Source organism: Microtus oregoni, unplaced genomic scaffold (assembly GCF_018167655.1).
Source record: "Microtus oregoni isolate MIOR12 unplaced genomic scaffold, Mior012 000019F_ref0000042, whole genome shotgun sequence".
Classification (NCBI taxonomy): Eukaryota; Metazoa; Chordata; class Mammalia; order Rodentia; family Cricetidae; genus Microtus; species Microtus oregoni.
Window position 1 is genome coordinate 10,828,487 of NW_024543078.1, and position 21,352 is coordinate 10,849,838.

General features: G+C 48.7%; 1 protein-coding gene across 1 annotated transcript in view; it reads left to right on the forward strand.

Annotated features, from left to right (window-relative positions):
• The window catches only part of Catsperd (cation channel sperm associated auxiliary subunit delta), a 49,696-nt gene that overhangs the window by 20,670 nt on the left and 7,674 nt on the right, over nucleotides 1-21,352 (forward strand). The window contains exons 7-17 of the mRNA XM_041669490.1: nucleotides 4,682-4,765; nucleotides 9,695-9,845; nucleotides 11,033-11,131; nucleotides 11,738-11,820; nucleotides 12,661-12,837; nucleotides 13,590-13,703; nucleotides 14,278-14,367; nucleotides 15,136-15,194; nucleotides 18,894-18,972; nucleotides 19,779-19,831; nucleotides 20,777-20,851. Of these exons, the coding sequence (XP_041525424.1) occupies nucleotides 4,682-4,765; nucleotides 9,695-9,845; nucleotides 11,033-11,131; nucleotides 11,738-11,820; nucleotides 12,661-12,837; nucleotides 13,590-13,703; nucleotides 14,278-14,367; nucleotides 15,136-15,194; nucleotides 18,894-18,972; nucleotides 19,779-19,831; nucleotides 20,777-20,851 (1,064 nt within the window). The remainder of the gene's footprint in view (nucleotides 1-4,681; nucleotides 4,766-9,694; nucleotides 9,846-11,032; nucleotides 11,132-11,737; nucleotides 11,821-12,660; nucleotides 12,838-13,589; nucleotides 13,704-14,277; nucleotides 14,368-15,135; nucleotides 15,195-18,893; nucleotides 18,973-19,778; nucleotides 19,832-20,776; nucleotides 20,852-21,352) is intronic.

Sequence of the window (21,352 nt, forward strand, 5' to 3'; positions counted from 1 at the left end):
TGGCTGTGTGTGGCTGTGTGGCTGTGTGTGGCTGTGTGTGGTTGTGTGTGGCTGTGTGTGGCTGTGTGTGGCTGTGTGGCTGTGTGTGGTTGTGTGTGGCTGTGTGTGGCTGTGTGTGGCTGTGTGGCTGTGTGTGGCTGTGTGTGGCTGTGTGTGGCTGTGTGTGGCTGTGTGTGGCTGTGTGTGGCTGTGTGGTTGTGTGTGGCTGTGTGTGGCTGTGTGTGGCCGCGTGTGGCCGCGTGTGGCCGTGTGTGGCTGTGTGTGGTTGTGTGTGGCTGTGTGTGGCTGTGTGTGGCTGTGTGTGGCTGTGTGTGGCTGTGTGGCTGTGTGGCTGTGTGTGGCTGTGTGTGGTTGTGTGTGGCTGTGTGGCTGTGTGTGGCTGTGTGGCTGTGTGGCTGTGTGTGGCTGTGTGGCTGTGTGGCTGTGTGTGGCTGTGTGTGGCTGTGTGTGGCTGTGTGGTTGTGTGTGGCTGTGTGTGGCTGTGTGGCTGTGTGGCTGTGTGGCTGTGTGGCTGTGTGTGGCTGTGTGTGGCTGTGTGGTTGTGTGTGGCTGTGTGTTGCTGTGTGGCTGTGTGGCTGTGTGTGGCTGTGTGGCTGTGTGGCTGTGTGGCTGTGTGTGGCTGTGTGTGGTTGTGTGTGGCTGTGTGTGGCTGTGTGTGGCTGTGTGTGGCTGTGTGGCTGTGTGGCTGTGTGTGGCTGTGTGGCTGTGTGTGGCTGTGTGTGGCTGTGTGGCTGTGTGTGGCTGTGTGGCTGTGTGTGGCTGTGTGTGGTTGTGTGTGGCTGTGTGGCTGTGTGGCTGTGTGTGGCTGTGTGGTTGGGAAGGGGAGAGGTTTGCTCTGGTTCTGGGCTTGTTTTAAAGACAGGCTCTCATGTGTAGCCCAGACTAGCCTCAAACTCACAGAGTTCTGCCTGCTTTTATCTCCTAAATGCTGGGACTGAAAGTGATCAGCAGATAATACTGTATCACCTCAGATGAAGATGCTTGCCAGTGGGCAAGGATTCTTTGCAGAGATCTCTGACAGGCTTTACAGGCAAGCAGTCATTTCCTGACCCCAGGGGCTCTTCCACACGTGAGCATTCCCAAGCACTATGCAAAGGCCACTCTGATTTCTGTGGCTATCTGTTGTCAGGGTTTGCTTCTGACCTGATGACATTACCCTATGTCAGGGACATGGGAGAGTACACGATTTAAGATTGTAGCTATGGGGGGCTGGAGAGATGGCTCAGTGGTTAAGAGCATTGCCTGCTCTTCCAAAGGTCCTGAGTTCAATTCCCAGCAACCACATGGTGGCTCACAACCATCTGTAATGAGGTCTGGTGCCCTCTTCTGGCCTGCAGGCATACACACAGATAGAGTACTGTATACATAATAAATAAATAAATATTTTTTTAAAATAAAGATTGTAGCTATGGCTGGGCATGGTGGAGCACGCTTTTAGTGTGGACATGCCATAAAAAAAAAGAAAGAAAAAAAGAAAAGAAAAAAGAATGCAGCTACCCACCTACCACACATGGGAGCCCTGAGTACAGCAAGGCTGGCTTTACAAGGTTCTCTTAAAGGCAGGTTGAACAGACAGGCCGAGCACACGGGAGGACAGCAGTCTTAATTCTTCTCGCTGTTGTTCTTAAATTTTTGAGACAAGTTTACTCCATGTAACCCTGGCTGTCCTAGAACTCCCTCTGTAGCCCAATTTGGCCTCAAACTCAAAAATGCGCCTGCCTCTGCCTCCTGAGTGCTGGGATTAAAGGGGTGTGCCACTAAGCACCCTTAAGTTTTAAGGAACTTCAATGTGTGTTATGAGCTTGGCTGTGAGGTCCAGCAAAAGTTCAGTTTTGGGGAGGGGGTCCAGAGATAATTTCATAATATTGTATCACCTCAGACTACGAAATCTTGATCCTCCACCTCCTAAGCATTGGGGTGATATGCCAGCCCCACCCCCGCCAACTTGGTTTATGGGATGCTGGGCATGGAACCCACGGTTTTGAGCTTGTACTGCTACTGAGCCCCAGCTTCAAGCATTGGATACCTTCTGTCCTGATGGAGGAAGGTCATTGGTTAAATAAAAAGAAACTGCTTGGCCCTCATTGGTTAGAAGATAGGTGGGAGGAGTAAACAGAACAGAACGCTGGGAGGAAGAGGAAGTGAGCTCAGACTCCACAGCTCTCCTCTCCGGAGCAGACGCCTCAGAAAGACGCCATGCTCCCAGCTCCCAGGCAGACGCACGCGATGAAGCTCCGACCCAGGATGGACATAGGCTAGAATCTTCCCGGTAAGCGCACCTAGGGGCGCTACACAGATGATTAGAAATGGGCTAAATTAATACCTGAGAATTAGCCTAGAAGAGGCTAGATAGAAATGGGTCAAGCAGTGATTAAATGAATACAGTTTGTGTGTTGTTATTTCGGGCATAAGCTAACCAGGCAGCTGGGGTGCTGGCGATGCAGCCCCGCCGCCCTTATTACTACACTGTCCAGTCAAAACCTGTGCCTGGAAAGATGGCTCCCTGGCTCAGCACTCTGGCTGTTGCTGCAGACAACCTGACTTTAGTTCCTGCTGCCTTTATCAGGCAGCTCCCAAACAGACACAACTCCAGCCCCAAAGGACCAGAACCCCTCTTCTGGTCTCCAGTGGCATCTTCACCCACTCACACATAGATACACACACATAATTAAAAAAGAAAAAGTAAATCTTTTAAAAATATCTGCATCAGGCTGGAGAGATGTCTCAGAGGTTAAGAGCACTGGTTGTTATTCCAGAGATCCTGAGTTCAATTCTCAGCACGCACATGGTGGCTCACAACTGTCTGTTAGGAGATCTGCTGCCCTCTTCTGGCCTGCAGGGATACATGCAGAGAGCACTCAAACACATAAAGCATATAAGTAAATCTAAAACATGTATCTTAGAAAATGTGGGGCTGACAGATTCAACGCAATGCCCATCATAATCCCAGCAAAATTCTTTAAAGACCTCGAAAGAACAGTACTCAACTTCATTTGGAAAAGCAAAACACCCAGGATAGCCAAAACAATCCTGTACAATAAAAGAAATTCTGGAGGCATCACAATCCCTGACTTCAAACTCTACTACAGAGCTACAGTACTGAAAACAGCCTGGTATTGGCATAAGAACAGACAGGAGGACCAATGGAACCAAGTAGAAGACCCGGATATCAATCCACACATCTTCGAACACCTGATCTTTGATAAAGAAGCAAAAAATATCAAATGAAAAAAAAGCATATTTAAGAAGTGGTGCTGGCATAACGAGATATCAATATGTAGAAAATTGAAAATAGACCCATATCTATCACCATGCACAAAACTCAAGTCCAAATGAATCAAAAACCATAAAGCCAGCCACACTGAGCCTTACAGAAGAGAAAGTGAATGCATTGGCACAGGGAACTACTTCCTAAACAGAACCCCAGCAGCACAGACATTGAGAGAAACAATTAATAAATGGGACCTCCTGAAACTGAAAAACTTCTGTAAAGCAAAGGACACGGTCAACAAGACAAAATGGCAACCTACAGAATGGGAAAAGACCTTCACTAACCCCACATCAGACAGAGGTCTGATCTCCAAAATATACAAAGAACTCAAGAAATTGGACACCAATAGATCACATAGTCCAATAAAACAAATGGAGTACAGACCTAAACAGAGAACTCTCAACAGAGGAATCTAAAATGGCTGAAAGACACTTAAGGAAATGTTCAACATCCTTAGTCATCAGAGAAATGCAAATCAAAACAACTCTGAGATTCCATCTTACACCTGTAAAAATGGCCAAGATCAAAAACACTGATGACAACTTATGTTGGAAACGTTGTGGGAAAAGGGAACACTTCCACATTGCTGGTGGGAGTGCAAGCTGGTTACAGCCCCTTTGGATGTCAGTGTGGCAATTTCCCAGAAAATTAGGAAACAACCTTCCTCAAGACCCAGTAATATCACTTCTGGTTATATATCCAAAGGATGCTCAATCGTGCCACAAGGACATGTGTTCACCTATGTTCACAGCAGCTTTGTTTGTCATAGCCAGAACCTGGAAACAACCTAAATGTCCCTCGACTGAAGAATGGATAAGAACAATGTTCTACATTTACACAATGGAGTACTACACAGCAGAAAAAAATAACGACAGTTTGAATTTGGCAGGAAAATGGATGGAACTAGAAAACATTATTTTGAGTGAGGTAACCCAGACACAGAAAGACAATTATCACATGTACTCATAGGTGGTTTTTAAACATAAAGCAAAGAAAACCAGCCTACAAACCACAATCCCAGAGAAAGTTTAAAAAGACAAGATCTCCTGAGTAAAATGGGAGCATGGGGACCTTGGGGGATGATTGAAGGCAGGGAGGGGAGAGACAGGGAGGGGAGCAGAGAAAAATGTAGAGCTCAATAAATATCAATTTTAAAAAAATGTGGGGCTGAAGAAGCAGGGAGATATGAACCACAGAACTGGGTATGTAGTGTGACTGGTGTCACACCCTGTCCTCATAGAAGACAGCTGTTGTCCTTGACCCTCTGCTGTGGCTGCTCTGTCCCAGAGGCAGATATGCCGTCCTGAGCTAGGCAAATGATGTAGATTATATCAGGGCTAAATGTCTCAAATGATGAATGTGTTACTATCACCAAATCTCATTCACACACACCGTTTGTTTGTTCCACAGAAAAGGTTTACGGGAACGTTAGGAGGCATATTCTACCTCAATTCCCTGTCTCAGGTGGGGATACTCGTGGTTAAAGACAAAAAGGTAAGTACAGCATAGTATGTGGATGGAGCTCTCAGAGACTTGGGAGCAGAGCTGGGGTGGGGGGGATATGGCAGTCACAGCTCTTTGGGATTTTTAAGTTTGTTTATTACTTGCTTGGTTTGAGATAGGACCTCACATAGCCAAGATTGTCTTGAATTTCTCACCCTCCTGTGTCTGTGTCCCAAATATTTGGAGGACATGGCCTGCTAGGCAGGTAGTCTGAGATACCCCGATCCTTCCATTCGTCTGCCCCTTCGGGAACCGCTTGTGCATCTTGTCATCTGCCAGCTAACCAGCTAACCATCCATCCACATACCCACCTACCCACCAATCCATCCGTCAACCATCCATCTACCCACCCACCCATTAACCAACCCACTTATCCACCCACTTACCCATCTATCCTCCTACCCAATCAAAATTCCATATACCCACCCACCCATCCATCTACCCACACATCATCTCTCCATCCGCCCATTCATTCACCCACCATCCATCTACCCACCAATCATAGGGTTTCTATTGCTGTAAAGAGATGCCATGACCATGGCAACTTTTATAAAGGGAAACATTTAATTAGGGATGGTTCACAATTTCAGAGGTTTACTCCATTGTGGTCATGGTGGGAGGCATGGAAGCATGCAGACAGATATGGTGCTAGAGAAGGACCTGAGAGTTCTACAACTTAATCTGCAGTCAGCTGAAGTTAATTGTGAACCACCAGGCAGGCCTGAGCTTCTGAGACCTCAAAGCCCACCCCTAGTGACACAGTTCCTTCAACACAGCCACACCCACTCCAACAAGGCGACACCTTCTAACAGTGCTACTCCCTATGGACCTATGTGGACCATTTTTTTAAAAAAATGATTTATTTTTACTTTATTTCATGTGCATTGGTATTTTGCCTGCATGTTATGTCTGTGTGGGAGTCAAATTCCCCTGGAGATGGAGCTGTGAGCTACCGTATGGGTGCTGGGAATTGAACGCAGGACTTCTGAAAGAAGAGCCAGCACTCTTAGCTACTAAGCCAACTCTCCAGCCCCTATATAGGGGACATTTTTATTCAAACCACCACACCACCCACCTACACACTCATCTACGGATCCATCTATCCATTCGTTCACCTACCCATCCATCCACCCACCCAAGCACCCATCCATCCACCCACCCAAGCACCCATCTATCCACCCACCCACCCACCCACCCATCCACCCTCATTGGGGATCCTTTGCAGGTCTTCATAGCTAATCCACACCCCTGGCCAAAGCAGAATATTAAAGGTGATTTTCTGCCCCCTAACTCTCTACCTAGTACTTTTTTTTAATTGATCTTTATTGAGCTCTACATTTTTCTCAGCTCCCATCTCTGCCTCTCCTCTCCATTCTTCAACCCTTCCCCAAGATCCCCATGCTCCCAATTTACCCAGGAGATCTTGTCTTTTTTTTTTAAATTTATTATTGTATACAATGTTCTGTCTGTGTGCATGCCTGCAGGCCAGAAGAGGGCACCAGACCCCATTACAGATGGTTGTGAGCCACCATGTGGTTGCTGGGAATTGAACTCAGGACCTTTGGAAGAGCAGGCAATGCTCTTAACCTCTGATCTACCTCTCCAGCCCGAGATCTTGTCTTTTTATACTTTCTACTTTCCAAGTAGATTAGATCTATATGGGTCTCTCTTAGTGTCCTCATTGTTGTCTAGGTTCTCTGGAATTGTAGTTTGTAGGCTGGCTTTCTTTGCTTTATGTTACTCCCTTGTACCTGTTCTGGTGGAGATCGTTTGCTCTGGATCTGGTCACTGTGTCAGTCTGATCTGCCCGTGTTCGGACTGAGTTTGCTCCTGGCTTCTGCTCCTGGAACTTGTTGTACTTTTCTTTTCCTCACCCCATGATCAGCCCTTGGCCTGTGGACTGGGAAAACTGCAGGTAGTCTATGTTCAGGACTCCCTCCACACGGGTGCTCACTGTGGTCGGCACCCTTCGGAGTCCCTCCACACGGGTGCTCAGGCGGTCGGCACCCTTCGGACTCCCTCCACACGGGTGCTCACAGCGGTCGGCACCCTTGACCCATTACTGGGGCAGCTCCATGAGAAAAGCTGAATTGGGGCAGGAGCGATTTGGACTTGCAGGTCAGCTCTCTGTAGTCAGCTTGGCATGGTGCTGCATGTCTGCAGGCCTTGAAGAGGTAGTTGGCTCCTGCATGCAAGGCCTGGAACAGCAGGCTGCCCATACCAGAACAGGGATGCTCAGTCAGTCTTTCACGCTTTGTGATTTCCAACATCCTGAGCCCCATGCTTCTGCATCCCAGATACTGGGCACAGTCAGCCAAGTGCTCAGTGCGTAAGCATGAGGACAGAGTTCATCTGCCACATACAGTCCCAATCGGGATGGCTTGCGCTGGAATGCCAGAACATGGGACGTGGAGGCAGGAGGATCCCCAGGGCCTGTGGGAATTGTTATTCTTGTTGTCTTTCTTGTCTTGTCTGCGGGGTTAGAGAGTGGAGACGTTATGAGAGACACACGGCAGTGCGGGGTTAGGAAGGAGACACGGACACGCGGCAGTCCCATGTGGGTGCACTTTAACGGGGGAGGGGTAACAACAAATAAGGGACGGGTGTGCAGAGACGAAAGGAGAGAGGGGGAGGGGGGGAGGCTCGTGGCAACCCCCGCTTTTAACGGGGAATGCAAGGGCGTCTGGGAGAAATGCCCTGTGCCTTTGCGACTTCCAGTCCAGGGGAATGCTGGGAGCTGTAGTCTGCAAAAGGAACAACAGGCATCAGCCTGGTCCATGCCAGTGAGGGACTCTGCCTCAGAAAGGAACAAGGCAGGGAACAAGACACGATGGCTCACACATCCGTGAGCACAAGGCCAGCCTGATTTATGTGGTAAGAGCCTGTTCCTGGCACCCACGTCCCGCGCACAGCCCACGGGATCTGTCTTCTGCCTAGTCTGCACATGTGACAGACACTCACATAGAAGTTTACATGTGAATTAAAATAGTTCATGCCTGTGATGTGATTTCAGCAGGCCCACCTCCTCTGCACCCCAGTGGGGCGCCGTGGGTAGCCCCTGGAAGGCTTTGATCCTACTCCCAAACTTCTGCTTCCCAGTCAAGTGTGGAGCGAACATTCTTGCTAATGCTTTTTTTTTCTTGTTTGTTTTTTTTTTTTGTTGTTGTTTTACCACCATGCTCAGCCTTAGCCTTTCCCCACCACCACCACCCCGCTCCCCACAAGACAGGGTTTCTCTGTGTAGCCCTGGCTCTCCTAGAACTCACTCTGTAGACCAGGCTGTCCTCGAACTCACAGAGATCCGCCTGCTTCTGCCTCCCAAGTGCTGGAATTAGAGGTGTGCACCACCACCACCCGGTGATTTTTGCTAGTTTTTAGAAAATGTTTACTGGTGTATTTTATATATATGAGTATTTGCCAGCGTGTTTGCAGCACATGTCAGCAGTGCCCGGTGCCCAGAGCAGCAGTGCTCTCTAGATTCCCTCTCCTGGAACACCATACACAAATCACAGCTAACCAATGTTCTCCTTGTCAACGTTGTCAGTCTCCCACTCCAGAAAGGGAACCTGTGCAGAGAGAATAGCATCCAGACTGCCCTGGAAGGGAGCAGGGTGTTCCCAGGGCAGGCCTACTTCCAGCTTTCTCAGCCTCAGGGTTGTGGGTGTACTTCAGGTGCCTGGAGCATCCTCACTGCCCCTCCATTCCAGCTAACCCCAAATGCCATCTCACAGAGCCATCACGGACCCCCTCCCCAGTATCCTGCCCTATCACTCCCCTAGGGCACAGACTATGCAGGGGGAGGAGCTTGCTTCCTTTCCAGTTTCCTTCTACAGCTGTGGCAAACACTTTGACCAAAAGCCATTTTGGGTGTGTGGTGGTTTGCCCCTCCCAAAGGGAGTGACACTTTTAGGAGGTATGGCCTTGTTGGAGGAAGTGTGTCACTGTGTAGGCGGGTTTTTGAAGTCTCATATATGCTCAAGTCCTGCCCAGTGAGTCAGGTGACTTCCTGTTGCCTACGGGTCAAGACCCCTCAGCTCCTTCTCCAGCACCACGTCTGCCTACATGCCACCATGCTTCCTGCTATAACAATGGACTAAACCTCTGAACCATAAGCAAGCAATTAAATGTTTTCCTTTAGAAGAGTTTCTGTGGTCATGGTGTCTCTTCACAGCAATAGAAACCCTAACTGAGACAGGGAGGAAAGGGTTTAATGGCTACACTCCCGGGTCACACAGTTCGTCACCAAGAAAAGTCATGTTTGGAACTCAGGGCAGAAGCTTATTTCAATGAGCTGCTGGCTCGTTCTTGCTCAGCTTTCTTAGATGCCTAAAACCACCTACCTAGGGAATGACACCACCCATGGTGGCTGGATCTCCCTGCCTCCATTACCCTAATCAGCACACTTTCCCACATTCAAACCCAGAGGCCAAATACTCCCTCCCCAGGGTGCATGGAGGCTGATCTTCTCAGTGACATCCACTGACCCTCAGGGCCGGAGAGGTGGCTCAGCTGACAGTTAGTGTGGATTCCCAATCTTGAAGAGGACTTGAATTTAGTTCTCAGCATCCATACTGGGTGACTCACATGCACCCATAACTCCAGTTTCCTCTGGCCTCTGTGGGTACCTGCACTTATATGCACATACCCCATATACACACACACACATGCATACAATATGTATTTAATTCTTAATAATTTTAATCTAATTTTTTTAATTCTTAATAAGAACTACTCTCCATTACTTCCCCCTTAGTCAGACACTGGGGAAGGTCTTTGAGGATCACGGAGGGCTGAGGCTGGGCAATGTCCTTGACCTCTCGAAGTCCCTGCCTTAATACCACTTGAGGGTGCTGGTTGAACTGAGCAGGATTGTCCCAGTGGATTTGGGCCACAGTGACTTGGTTGCGTCTCTTACCTCAGGGTACATTTTACTACCTGGAGCACCCCCTGAACAACAGTGAAGGGATACCTTTTAAGTACAATGAGTACCTTGACGTCATCATCAAGCCAGGCCAGACGGGTTTTCTGATCCTCTATGGTCAGTTAAGTCTGATGGTGTCCCCCAATGCAGGTGAGCCACACCCCACCTTGACCTCCACCAGCGGGGATGGATTTAGACTGGAGACCCCAGATGTTTGTATGTGCACACGGAGGCCAGAGGTGCTCATCAAGTGCTCAATTATTTCCTTCATTTTCAAAGAATATAATTTTACCCATCCTGGGAATGGTCAGCAAGTCCCAGGGATCCCCCTGTTTCTGCCTCCTTACTGCTAGGATTACAAGCTGGGCTAGACTTTTAGAGAGATGCTGTGAAGGTCTAAAGGCAGGCGGAGCTCCAACCTGACCATGCCCCCAGCTCCTCAGTGGGGATTCTAGGCGGGGCTCCACCCTGACCACGCCCCCAGCCCCTCAGTGGGGATTCTAGGCAGGGGCTCCACCCTGGCCACGCCCCCAGCCCCTCACTGGAGATTCTAGGCAGGGGCTACACGCTGACCATGCCCCCAGCCCCTCAGGGGGTAAGGGGGAGGGAGGGGATTCTAGGTGGGGCTCCACCCCTCACTATGCCCCTAGCCTCTTAAATTAATTTGGTATAGAATCTCACTAAGTTGACTAGGTTAGCCTTGAGGTCATTCTGTAACCCAGGCAGGCCTAGAAGTCTGGAACCTCCTGGGTGCTCCTCCTCTCCTAGGTTTTAGTTTACTTGACATCAGGGATCCATATGCATGCACACACACGCACATACACACACAAACACACACGCACATATACACACATACACGCACGCACATGCACCTATACACGTGCACACACACATGCACTCACATACACATACATGCACGCACACACGAACACACGCGTGCGCGCGTGCACACACACACACACACACACACACACACACACACACACCACAGCTTGCTGATTGGTCATCAGCCTTGAGGCAGTTTTATTCTTGGTAGATTTGCCCTGTGGTGTCCCCTTCATGCTCTCTGTTGGGTCCAGTTGTCACTTTTCAGAGCTCCATTACCAAAGAGACTCAGATGGGTCGCCTTTCCCAGAGCCCACATGTTTCCTGGGGTTTGAACAATCAGGTGTCTACTGAGTTTCTCTCCTTGGGTTTTTGAATAGCAAACCAAAGGCAAATCATAAAAACTCAGTGAAGGCAAAGGAGACACGGTGTGGGGGCCATGCAGGGAGGCACAGAGGCGTGGTGCGTTTGCACGGGACACATGTCATAATTGTCTACCTGTCCCCTCCTAGGCCAGATCATGCAGGCTGTAGAGCTGTGGAAAGGAAAGAGACTTCTCTTCACCGATATCTCCTCCTCCGGTGGCTTCACCGTCCACAGCGTCGCCTCGAGTATGTGGCCGAACTGTTGCTGGCAGTTTGCTTTTATCAAGCCTCTCGCCTCACTTCAGCCACCACCCCCCACCCAGGATCCCACTCCTCAGCTTGGCTGTGATTGGCCTGCGACCCCCTGATGCTGGGTGGGGTTGCAGTGAGGGAGGGATAACTGATCTTTGTTGTTTGTTTCTTTTTTTAAAAAAAATATTTATTTATTTGTTATGTATACAATAGTCTATGTATGCCTGCAGGCCCGAAGAGGGCACCAGACCTTATTACAGATGGTTGTGAGCCACCATGCGGTTGCTGGGAATTGAACTCAGGACCTTTGGAAGTGCAGGCAATGCTCTTAAACGCTGAGCCATCTCTCCAGCCCGACTGTCTGCTTACTTCTTGCAGCTGTGGGTGTGAAGATGTTTGCATGTGCACCCGGGTGAGTGTGTGGAGGTTAGAAGACCTATGCAAGTTGAGTCTAGCCTTCTGTTATGTGGCCCGGGAATTGAACTTAGGTCTTCAGGCTTGCGAGCGAGTATCTGTACCTGCTGACACCTCATCGGCACCTTTGCTTTGCTCCTTTCCCAGAACCCGACCTCATCTTTGCTTCTGCTTTCTCTTTCCCAGATGTTTTTGAGTTGGCTGTGTTCACACACAGCAATCATCTGTACTACGGAAGTCAGAGTTACCTGAAAACCTCCGTAATCCAAGTATGTCTGGGTCCTCAGCCACAGCTGTGGTGTGAGCCTTCCTTCTTAGGCCCCAGTCCCTCGTCGAAGCCTGAGCATCCCACTAGGGAAATGTTTTGTTTTGAGGCCAGGTCTTGTGGAACTAAGGCTGGACTGGAATTCCACTGATAGCCGAGGATAACAGTGTAGTTCCCATCCCCAAGAGTGCTCCAATGGTAGGCAGGCACCACCATGCCCAGTTTTGGGGAAATCTGCACTTGGAATCCAGGGCTGTATGCATACTAGGTGAACACTTCTACTCACTGTGACCTACCCTACACAGTTACAAACAAATTATTCAGCACCAGGTCTCAGGTTCAAACCCCCAGAGCCACAAAACAGAACAAAGAACAGTAGTGAAATATACATATGAAGCCACTGGCTTGTTGCTCCGGAGAAAGAGGATGCTCGCTGTGGCTAAGGTTCCATTCCAAGCAGCGTTATATTCGCACATAAGCAGCAACCAGAGCCTGGGTGGGGGCGGGAGATCACAACGGTCCCCACCACCAAGCCTGATGACCTGAGTATGAAGCCTGGGACCCATCTGGTGGACGGAGAGAGCTGCTTCCTGACCAGTTGTCCTCTGCCCTGCACTGTGTGAGCTTACATACAATAAGTAAATAGAATAACGTTTTTTAAAGTAGTAGGCTGGGCATGTTATACTGAGTCTACTCTTCATCCCCAGTTCTCGGGAGGGTTGAGACAGGAGGATTGCTGTGTTTGTGAGGCCTTCTGGGGCTACTAAGACCCCGTGGAAGGAAACAAAACGAAAAGAAAAGCAGGAAGGCGAGGGTTGGGCCTCAGACCTGGCTTTGCCCGCAGCTGCCGAATCCGCCTTCCTGGAATTCACTAATGGGCATCTCCTTCACGGACACTGGCATGCTGGAGTTCCTCACGCCAGTGCAGGACCCAAAGGGCGCAGCCTTTGACTTCGAGAAGTGCACCGTGAACGTGCAGGCCGTTCTCATGAACCCCAAGTTGGATATTGAGCCGTGTAATGTAGGTGACTCCGTGATCTAAGTCAATTCCCAGTGACCTTTGTGGTTATTTCTTTCCGGGGTGCGTAGCTGGTGGCACTGTGGATGCCACCTAGGACCTCATACAATGGAGGAGAGTCATGGTCCAGTAAGCCACTCCCTGAACCCATCTCTGCCTTTAGAGTAGGGGAAACGGAGAGAGAAAACTTGAGCGAGAGATGGTGGTAGAGGTCCGTCATTCTAGTTTCTTGGGAGGTTGCAGTAAAAGGATTTCAAGTTCCACTCAGCCTGTGCAACTCAGCAAGACCTTGTGTTAAAAGAAAAAGTGAATATGAGGCTGGGGCGTGGTCAGACTGGAGCCCCGCCTAGAATTCCCCAGGGGGCGGAGGGTGTGGTCAGAATGGAGCCCTGACCAGAATCCCCCAGTGAGGGGCTGGGGGCCTGGTCCGTTTGGAGCAGCTGCTTAGCAAAATTAAATATCAGAGTACAGGTTTAGTTCCCCCATATTGCAAGATACATGAAAAAAAAAAAAGGAGGAGGAAGAAGCTGAAGAAGAAGAGACGAAGACGACAACATTCTGCAAGGACTTGGTTCCTGTAAAAGTGTGGTGGAGATGCTTGTCTACATCAGGTTCTCTGGGGACACAGGGTCCAGCCATGGCTCTCAGCATGAGGATAAGATTCTGTGCCTAATATGCCACATAGCCCACTTGTCCTTTGCTTCTGGAGACGGGACTGGGAACAGTATTTCCTTATGTCCCATCCTCTTCCCCAGGTGGAGGTTCTGGAAAGCACCATGGTAAATAAAATGTTCACAATAGACATGAACACCAAGCTGGATCTGTCTGCCCTCATGATACCCCGGCGGGGAAAGACCCCCATACCACTGGTGAGTATAGGCCAGCCTGCACACTCCAGCCTGGACCACAGGCTCCATACTCCACAGTGCTGCCAGGCCACAACCCCAGAAGTCCTTGTTTGTTGAAACTTCCTCTCTTCTCTCTGCCCCCTCCACATTCCTATTTCTCTTCCTTCTTTTCTCCCTCTTCCTTCCTTCCTTCCTTCCTTCCTTCCCTTGTCCATCTCATCCCCCATCTCCACCTTCTCCTCCACTTCCTCCATCTCCTCTTCCATCTCCTCCATCTCCTCCTCTGTCTTCTCCATGTCCTCCTTCTCCAGCATCTCCTCCTCCATCTTCTCCTCCATCTCTCTCTTTGTCTCTTCTTCTGCCACTCCGGGTTCTTCCAACAACCCCCACTCTACCTGTTTTTCGTGACATCCTGCTATGTCTTGCAGCTCAGTGGTCTCAGTTTCTGAGGCTGCAGCTGATAGGCAGATATTCCCGGTGAGTGTGCTACAACCCAGAAGCTTGTGTGCATACGCAGCTTGTCTGGTCTGAGGGTGAATAGGGTTCCCCTGGGTATCTGTCACAAAGGGACAGCTGTCTGTGTGTTATGTCTTAGGTGATGGTCAGCAACCCTCACTCCCTGGGCTTCGAAGCACACACCAGCGAATTTGGCAACACGTTCGACGGCAACATTAAGCACAAATTGGTGTGTGTCTGTGGCTATGGCGGGGGGGGGGCTTGACCAAATCCCAATAACACTCCGGGCACTGCTTTTTTGTTTGTTTGTTTTGTTTAGTGTTAGCGAGACACGGTATCCCTCTGTAGGCCAGGGAAGCCATAGAATATGTTATCCCGCAATGGCTTCCTAAAGGCTGGACATGGGGAGTGTACCACTAACACCTGACCCTCCATGCTAGCATTTCCTTTGTGCCCTGACTCCTCTGCCCTGACAGGCAGCCACCACACACACACACACACGCACACACACACACACACACACACCCTGTCACACAGGAGAGGCTGGGGTGCACTAGGTACAGGGAGGGTGAGAGCTGAGTTATCTGGGTTCCGGTCAGGGACCAGGTAGGGGCCAGTGTCCCCCCTGCACCTGTCTGCCTCAGAGTCATGGCAGGACTTGCCTGTGGTCCCTAGGATCAGCCTACACGATGTCACCTGAGCAGGCAGGACTCAGCCAAACTCACACTTCAGGCAATCCTCGTGACATGAGATGTCAGTGAGGGGCGGACAAAGTTGCAACTCATAGGGGAGACCAAGGATTGGGCCATGAGGGTGTAGAGAAGGTTTCCCTGTTACATAGAAATAAGACATAGTGGGGCTGGACAGCTGATGGGCCCACCAGTCACCCTTCTCTTATTAGCCCCGTCCCATTTGGGGGTGACATCTGTGCAGACCCCTGCTGCAAATGGCTGTCTCTCTATGTGTCTGTCTGTTGCTGTCTCTGCCGCTGCTGCAGGAAATTGAACTCCGACAGCAGCACCACTGGGAAAATGCGGACATTAACTTCACCTCCAGGTACTGACGGTCTCAGGGCTTGAGGGTCGTCCCTGCTCCTACCTACAGGGTTTCCCGGAGCCACGGTGGGAGAAGTAGGGCTGAGTTCCAACACTACCTCTGGAACACTGTGATCACATTAGCCTAAGTTCTCCATGGGGACAGGGCCTAGAGCTGGGGAACAGTCGCCCAGGAAGCTGGCAACTCTGGGTCCCATGCCCAGCACCTCAGGTCCTGAGTGCCACGGCATGTGGCCGTGGTCTCAGCCCTGGAGAAGTGGGAGCAGGAAGGTCATGAGTTTGAGGTTAGCCTGCGCAGAGTATGTGTGTGTCTCTGTGTCTGTGTGTGGCGGCATCGTATCATAGTCTGCTCTCGGATACTGTGGGAGACACCATGACCAAAAGGAACTTGGAGAGGAAAGGGTTTATTTGGCTTACACGGGCTGACCGCAGTCCATCCTCGAGGGAAGCCGAGGAAGAATCTGAAGACAGGGACTGACGCAGAAGCCATACAGGAGCGTAGCTTCCGGGCTGCTCCTGGGGACTCAGCCTGCTTTTGGTTTTGTTTGTTTGTTTGAGTTTTTGTTTTTCTGAGATGGTGTCTCTGTGTAACAGCCCTGGTTATCGTGGAACTCATGCCGTAGACCAGGATGGCTTCAAACTCAACAGAGATCCCCCTGCCTCTGCCATCAGAGTGCTGGGATTAAAGGTGTGCGCCACAGTCCAGAGCGCTCAGACTGCTTTTTTTTTTTTCATGTTACCATAGCATTTAATTTGGAGTGGCCCTGTAAGTACAATTGTGGGTTTTTTTTTAATGCAGTTACTTATAATAGTTATCTTTTATTTTATTTTATTGATAGTTATTGAGCTCTACATTTTTCTCTGCTCCCCTCCCTGTCTCTCCCCTCCCCCTTTCAATCCTCCCCCAAAGTCCCCATGCTCCTAATTTACTCAGGAGATCTTGTCTTTTTATACTCTCTACTTCCCATATAGATTAGATCTATGTAAGTCTCTCTTAGTGTCCTCATTGTTGTCTAGGTTCTCTGGGATTGTGCTTTGTAGGATGGCTTTCTTTGCTTTATGTTTAAAAACCACCTATGAGTGAGTACATGTGAAAATTGTCTTTCTGTGTCTGGGTTACCTCACTCAAAATAATGTTTTCTAGTTCCATCCATTTTCCTGCAAAATTCAAACTGTCATTATTTTTTTCTGCTGTGTAGTATTCCATTGTGTAAATGTATCACACTTTTCTTATCCATTCTTCGATTGAGGGACATTTAGGTTGTTCCCAGGTTCTGGCTATGACAAACAAAGCTGCTATGAACATAGTTGAGCACATGTCCTTGTGGCACGATTGAGCATCCTTTGGATATATACCCAAAAGTGGTATTACTGGGTCTTGAGGAAGGTTGTTTCCAAATTTTCTGAGAAATTGCCACACTGACATCCAAAGGGGCTGTACAAGCTTGCATTCCCACCAGCAATGCAGGAGTGTTCCCTTTTCCCCACAACGTCTCCAGCATAAGTTGTCATCAGTGTTTTTGATCTTGGCCATTCTTACAGGTGTAAGATGGAATCTCAGAGTTGTTTTGATTTGCATTTCTCTGATGACTAAGGATGTTGAACATTTCCTTAAGTGTCTTTCAGCCATTTTAGATTCCTCTGTTGAGAGTTCTCTGTTTAGGTCTGTACTCCATTTTCTTTTATTGGATTATGTGATCTTTTGGTGACCAATTTCTTGAGTTCTTTGTATATTTTGGAGATTAGACCTCTGTCTGATGTGGGGTTAGTGAAGATCTTTTCCCATTCTGTAGGCTGTCATTTTGTCTTGTTGACTGTGTCCTTTGCTTTACAGAAGCTTTTCAGTTTCAGGAGGTCCCATTTATTAATTGTTTCTCTCAGTGTCTGTGCTGGTGGGTTTCTATTTAGGAAGTGGTTCCCTGTGCCAATGCGTTCAAGTGTACTTCCCACTGGTTTTTGATTCATTTGGACTTGAGTTTTGTGCATGGTTATAGATATGGGTCTATTTTCATTTGTCTACATGTTGGTATCCATGTAGGTGAATACACCTGTTAAATGTGCTTTCTTTTTTCCATTTGATGTTTTTTGCTTCTTTATCAAAGATCAGGTGTTTGAAGATGTGTGGATTGATATCCGGGTCTTCTACTTGGTTCCATTGGTCCTCCTGTCTGTTCTTATGCCAATACCAGGCTGTTTTCAGTACTGTAGCTCTGTAGTAGAGTTTGAAGTCAGGGATTGTGATGCCTCCAGAAGTTCTTTTATTGCCCAGGATTGTTTTGGCTATCCTGGGTTTTTTCCTTTTCCAAATGAAGTTGAGTACCGTTCTTTTGAGGTCTTTGAAAAATTTTGCTGGGGTTTTGATGGGCATTGCATTGAATCTGTAGATTGCTTTTGGTAAGATTGCCATTTTTACTATGTTAATTCTGCCTACCCAAGAGCATGGGAGGTCTTTCCACTTTCTTGTGTCTTCTTCAATTTCTTTCTTCAAAGATTTAAAGTTCTTGTCATACAAGTCTTCCACTTATTTGGTTAGAGTTACTCTGAGATATTTTATGCTATTTGTAGATATTGTGAAGGGTGTTGATTCTCTGATTTCTTCCCCAACCTTCTTATCATCTGTGTACAGGAGGGCTACTGATTTTTTTTGGGGGGGGGTTAATCTTGTATCCTGCTGCATTGCTGAAAGTGTTTATGAGTTGTAGAAGTTCCTTGGTAGAATTTTGGGGGTCACTTATGTAAACTATCATATCATCAGCAAACAGTGACAGTTTGACTTCTTTTCCAATTTGTATCCCCTTGATCTCCCTTTGGGGTCTTATTGCTCTAGCTAGGACCTTAAGAACTATATTGAATAGGTATGGAGAGAGTGGACAACCTTGTCTTGTTCCTGATTTCAGTGGAATCTCTGGGAGTTTCCATCTAGTTTGATGTTGGTTGTTGGCTTGCTGTATATTGCCTTAATTATATTTAGGTATGTTCCTTGTATCCCTGCTCTCTCCAAAGACCTTTATCATGAAGAGATGTTGTATTTTGTCAAATGCTTTTTCGTCATCTAATGAGATGATCATGTGGTTTTTATTTTTCAGTTTGTTTATATGGTGGATTACATTGACAGATTTTCGTATGTTGAACTATCCCTGCTTCTGTGGGATGAAGCCGACTTGGTCATGGTGGATGATGGTTCTGATGTTTTCTTGGATTCGATTTGCTATTTTATTTAGTACTTTTGTATCAATGTTTATAAGTGAGATTGGTCTGTAATTCTCTTTCTTAGTATTGTCTTTCTGTGGTTTGCGTATCACGGTAATTGTAGCCTCATAAAAAGAGTTTGTCAGCCTGATTTCTTATATACCTGGTTGGGAGCCCAGCCTATGAGCCGTATCTCCAGCCCAGGCTGCTTTCTCATACAACCAGGACCACCTACTGAGGGGTGGCACCACTATCTGCTGAAGCTTCCCACATCAATCACTAATCAAGTAAATGCCACACTGGCCAATCTGATGTGGCAAAATCTCAGCTGAAGTTCCCTCTTCCTGACTGTGTCAAGTTGACAGCCAAAAGTATTCATGGCAGTTACTGGCAGGTGGACAGCAGAGGATGGGGAAGTACCTGGGCATGCGAATGGATGGTCGGCAGGGTGAGCGCTCCAGCATCACCATAATGCAGATCTTCCATCTCTAGTGTCCCTGTTGCTTTGCAGCATCAAGCATCACAGCGTCTCCTCCCTGACCGTGGACATAGCTGACAAGACACTGGCGTGTGTGGACCTGAAGCCCCTGGTATGTGCCGAGTCTCAGAGCTGGTCCCACCACCCTGGGTGGACTCTGGTTCAGAAATGACCCTGATGTCCTGATTGCTGGGGTCACTGTTGCCATCTCAGGGAATCCCTCACAACCCTCTGGGGGAAGTGCTCTTTCTCACTGGGCATCTCTAGAATTTTCTCTGTCCAATTTGAGGAACTAGAGCTTCTAGATCAGTGGTTTTCATCCTCCCAGACGCTGAGACCCTTTAACACAGCTCCTCATGTTGTGGTGACCCCAACCATACAATTATTTTCATTGCTATTTCATAAGTGTAATTTTGCTACTGTAATGAATCATAATATAAATACCTGTGTTTTTTCCAGTGGTCTCAGGTGACCCCTGTGAAAGAATTGTTTTACCCCATGGGGTTGCGACCCACAGATTAAGACCCACTGTTCTAGGTGCTTCCAGAGACTTGAAAATGAAATGCCTGCATGCAAGAACTTATGCGTCCTTCATCCACAGCTGCGTCATTCACAGTGGGCGGCCGTGGGAACCAGCAGACGGATGGGGAGAGCGTGGCCCATTCATTCGGTTGATATTATTCAGCCAGGAAAAGGAACACAGTTCTTACCATAATCCCAGTGTGGGGGACTGTGTGCTTTTGAGGGCGGGGATGAAGAGCTAAGTGTTTGCTGTGGGTGGAGCCTCGACTTGACACCAAGAGCCACTGTGTGGGAATCAGGCTTGGAAATGTGTCCCAGACAACATTTCTTGGCAGCAGGGCTGACGGTGGCTCTTCATGGCTTGTTTGACCACTTCTCCGCCTCTGTCCCTTGCAGACCACACTCATTTCAATTGGCTGTGACCAGTCCAAGAGGATTATTGTGCAGAAGTGAGTGTCACAGCCCCGGGGACAGGGTAGGCAGGGCAGGGCCGGCAGAGTCGCTATAGTGAGGTGACATTATTCTATCTACTTTTGTATGTCTTTAGTAGTTCCATAATAGGGGATTTGGGGCCTGGAGAAAGCCATTAGAACAACAGCTGCTCTTGCAGAGGACCGGGGTTCGGTTCCCAGCAACCACATGGTGGCTCACAACAGGTCCAGGGGACCTGACACACTCACATGATATCTGTGGGCTCTGCACACACATGGTGCACAGACAGACATGCAGGCAAATAAATAAGCAGACATTTAAACACTGAAATATTGAATTTAGACTATGTTATTAAATGTTAAATTTAAATATTAGCATCAAAGTTCTGCATATAATTGACAGTTGTGCTACAAATTAAAACACTGAAAACCGCAAATCCCTGGAAGTAGCCGTCCATCCTGAGCCAGGAAGAGGTTGGCTAGTGGCATACGGAGGTGGCCATGCTGTGCTCTGGGGCCCTCGTGTGCGTGACCTGAGCTTGTTGATGAGGTGATACCGTGACCTTCCTATGAAGATCTGCTCTTTCTTGTGTTAGACTGTTTTTACTCTGTGTGTGTCTGAGAGTGAGTGGGTGTGTGAGGAGAGTTGGTGTGGGTGTGAATGGGAGGAGAGTATTGGTGTGTGTGAGTGAGTGTGGGGGTGCAAGTTCTCTCAGAGTCCAGAAGGCTCAGATCCCCTGGGGCTGGCAGTACACACAGCTGGGAGCCCCTCCCCCACGCGAGCCATCTCTGCAGCCACAGGTTTTAATTTCTAAGGAAGGATTTGGAACCCTCCCTAAGGTGACTGCAGGCCCCCACCCTCCACCTCCACAGCTGGGGCCAGTGCTCCACCGTCCCCCTCCAGTTCTTGTGTCCGTTCCCCCATGCCCACCCCTCCCCTTCACCCACTTCTCTCCATTACAGCAAAATCTCTGCTTGCTCCATGGGAATCCTCGACCCGGTGGAGCTGCAGGACAACTACACTTACATCATTGAGAAGTAAGTGGGGTGTTGCCCACATCTCGTTCCTCCACACCCTGGGGATAGAGACCCCCAGGAATGAGGAAGAGTGATTTAAAACTGGGGCCTGGCCCAGGGTAACCGTGCAGTCGCAGGATCTAGCGGGATGCAGCGGTGTAGGGAGCCCGCACATTGTGCCAGGCACTGAAACCCATCAGGAAGCCTCTCCTTTCTTTAATGTGATACTTTGAGTCAGAGCCAGGCCTTAGCACTGACGGTAAGTTGTCTCATTAGCTATGTGTTGCTATGATAAGACATTGTGACCAAAAGCAACCCAAGGAGGAGATGATGCAGAGGCCATGAAGGAACGCTGTTTACAGGCTTGCTCCTCATAGCTTGCTTGGTTTGTTTCTATTTATTTATTTATTTTTGGTTTTTTGAAACAGGGTTTCTCTGCATAGCTTTGGAGCCTGTCCTGGAACTCACTTCGTAGACCAGGCTGGCCTTGAACTCAGAGATCCACCTACCACTGCCTCTGAG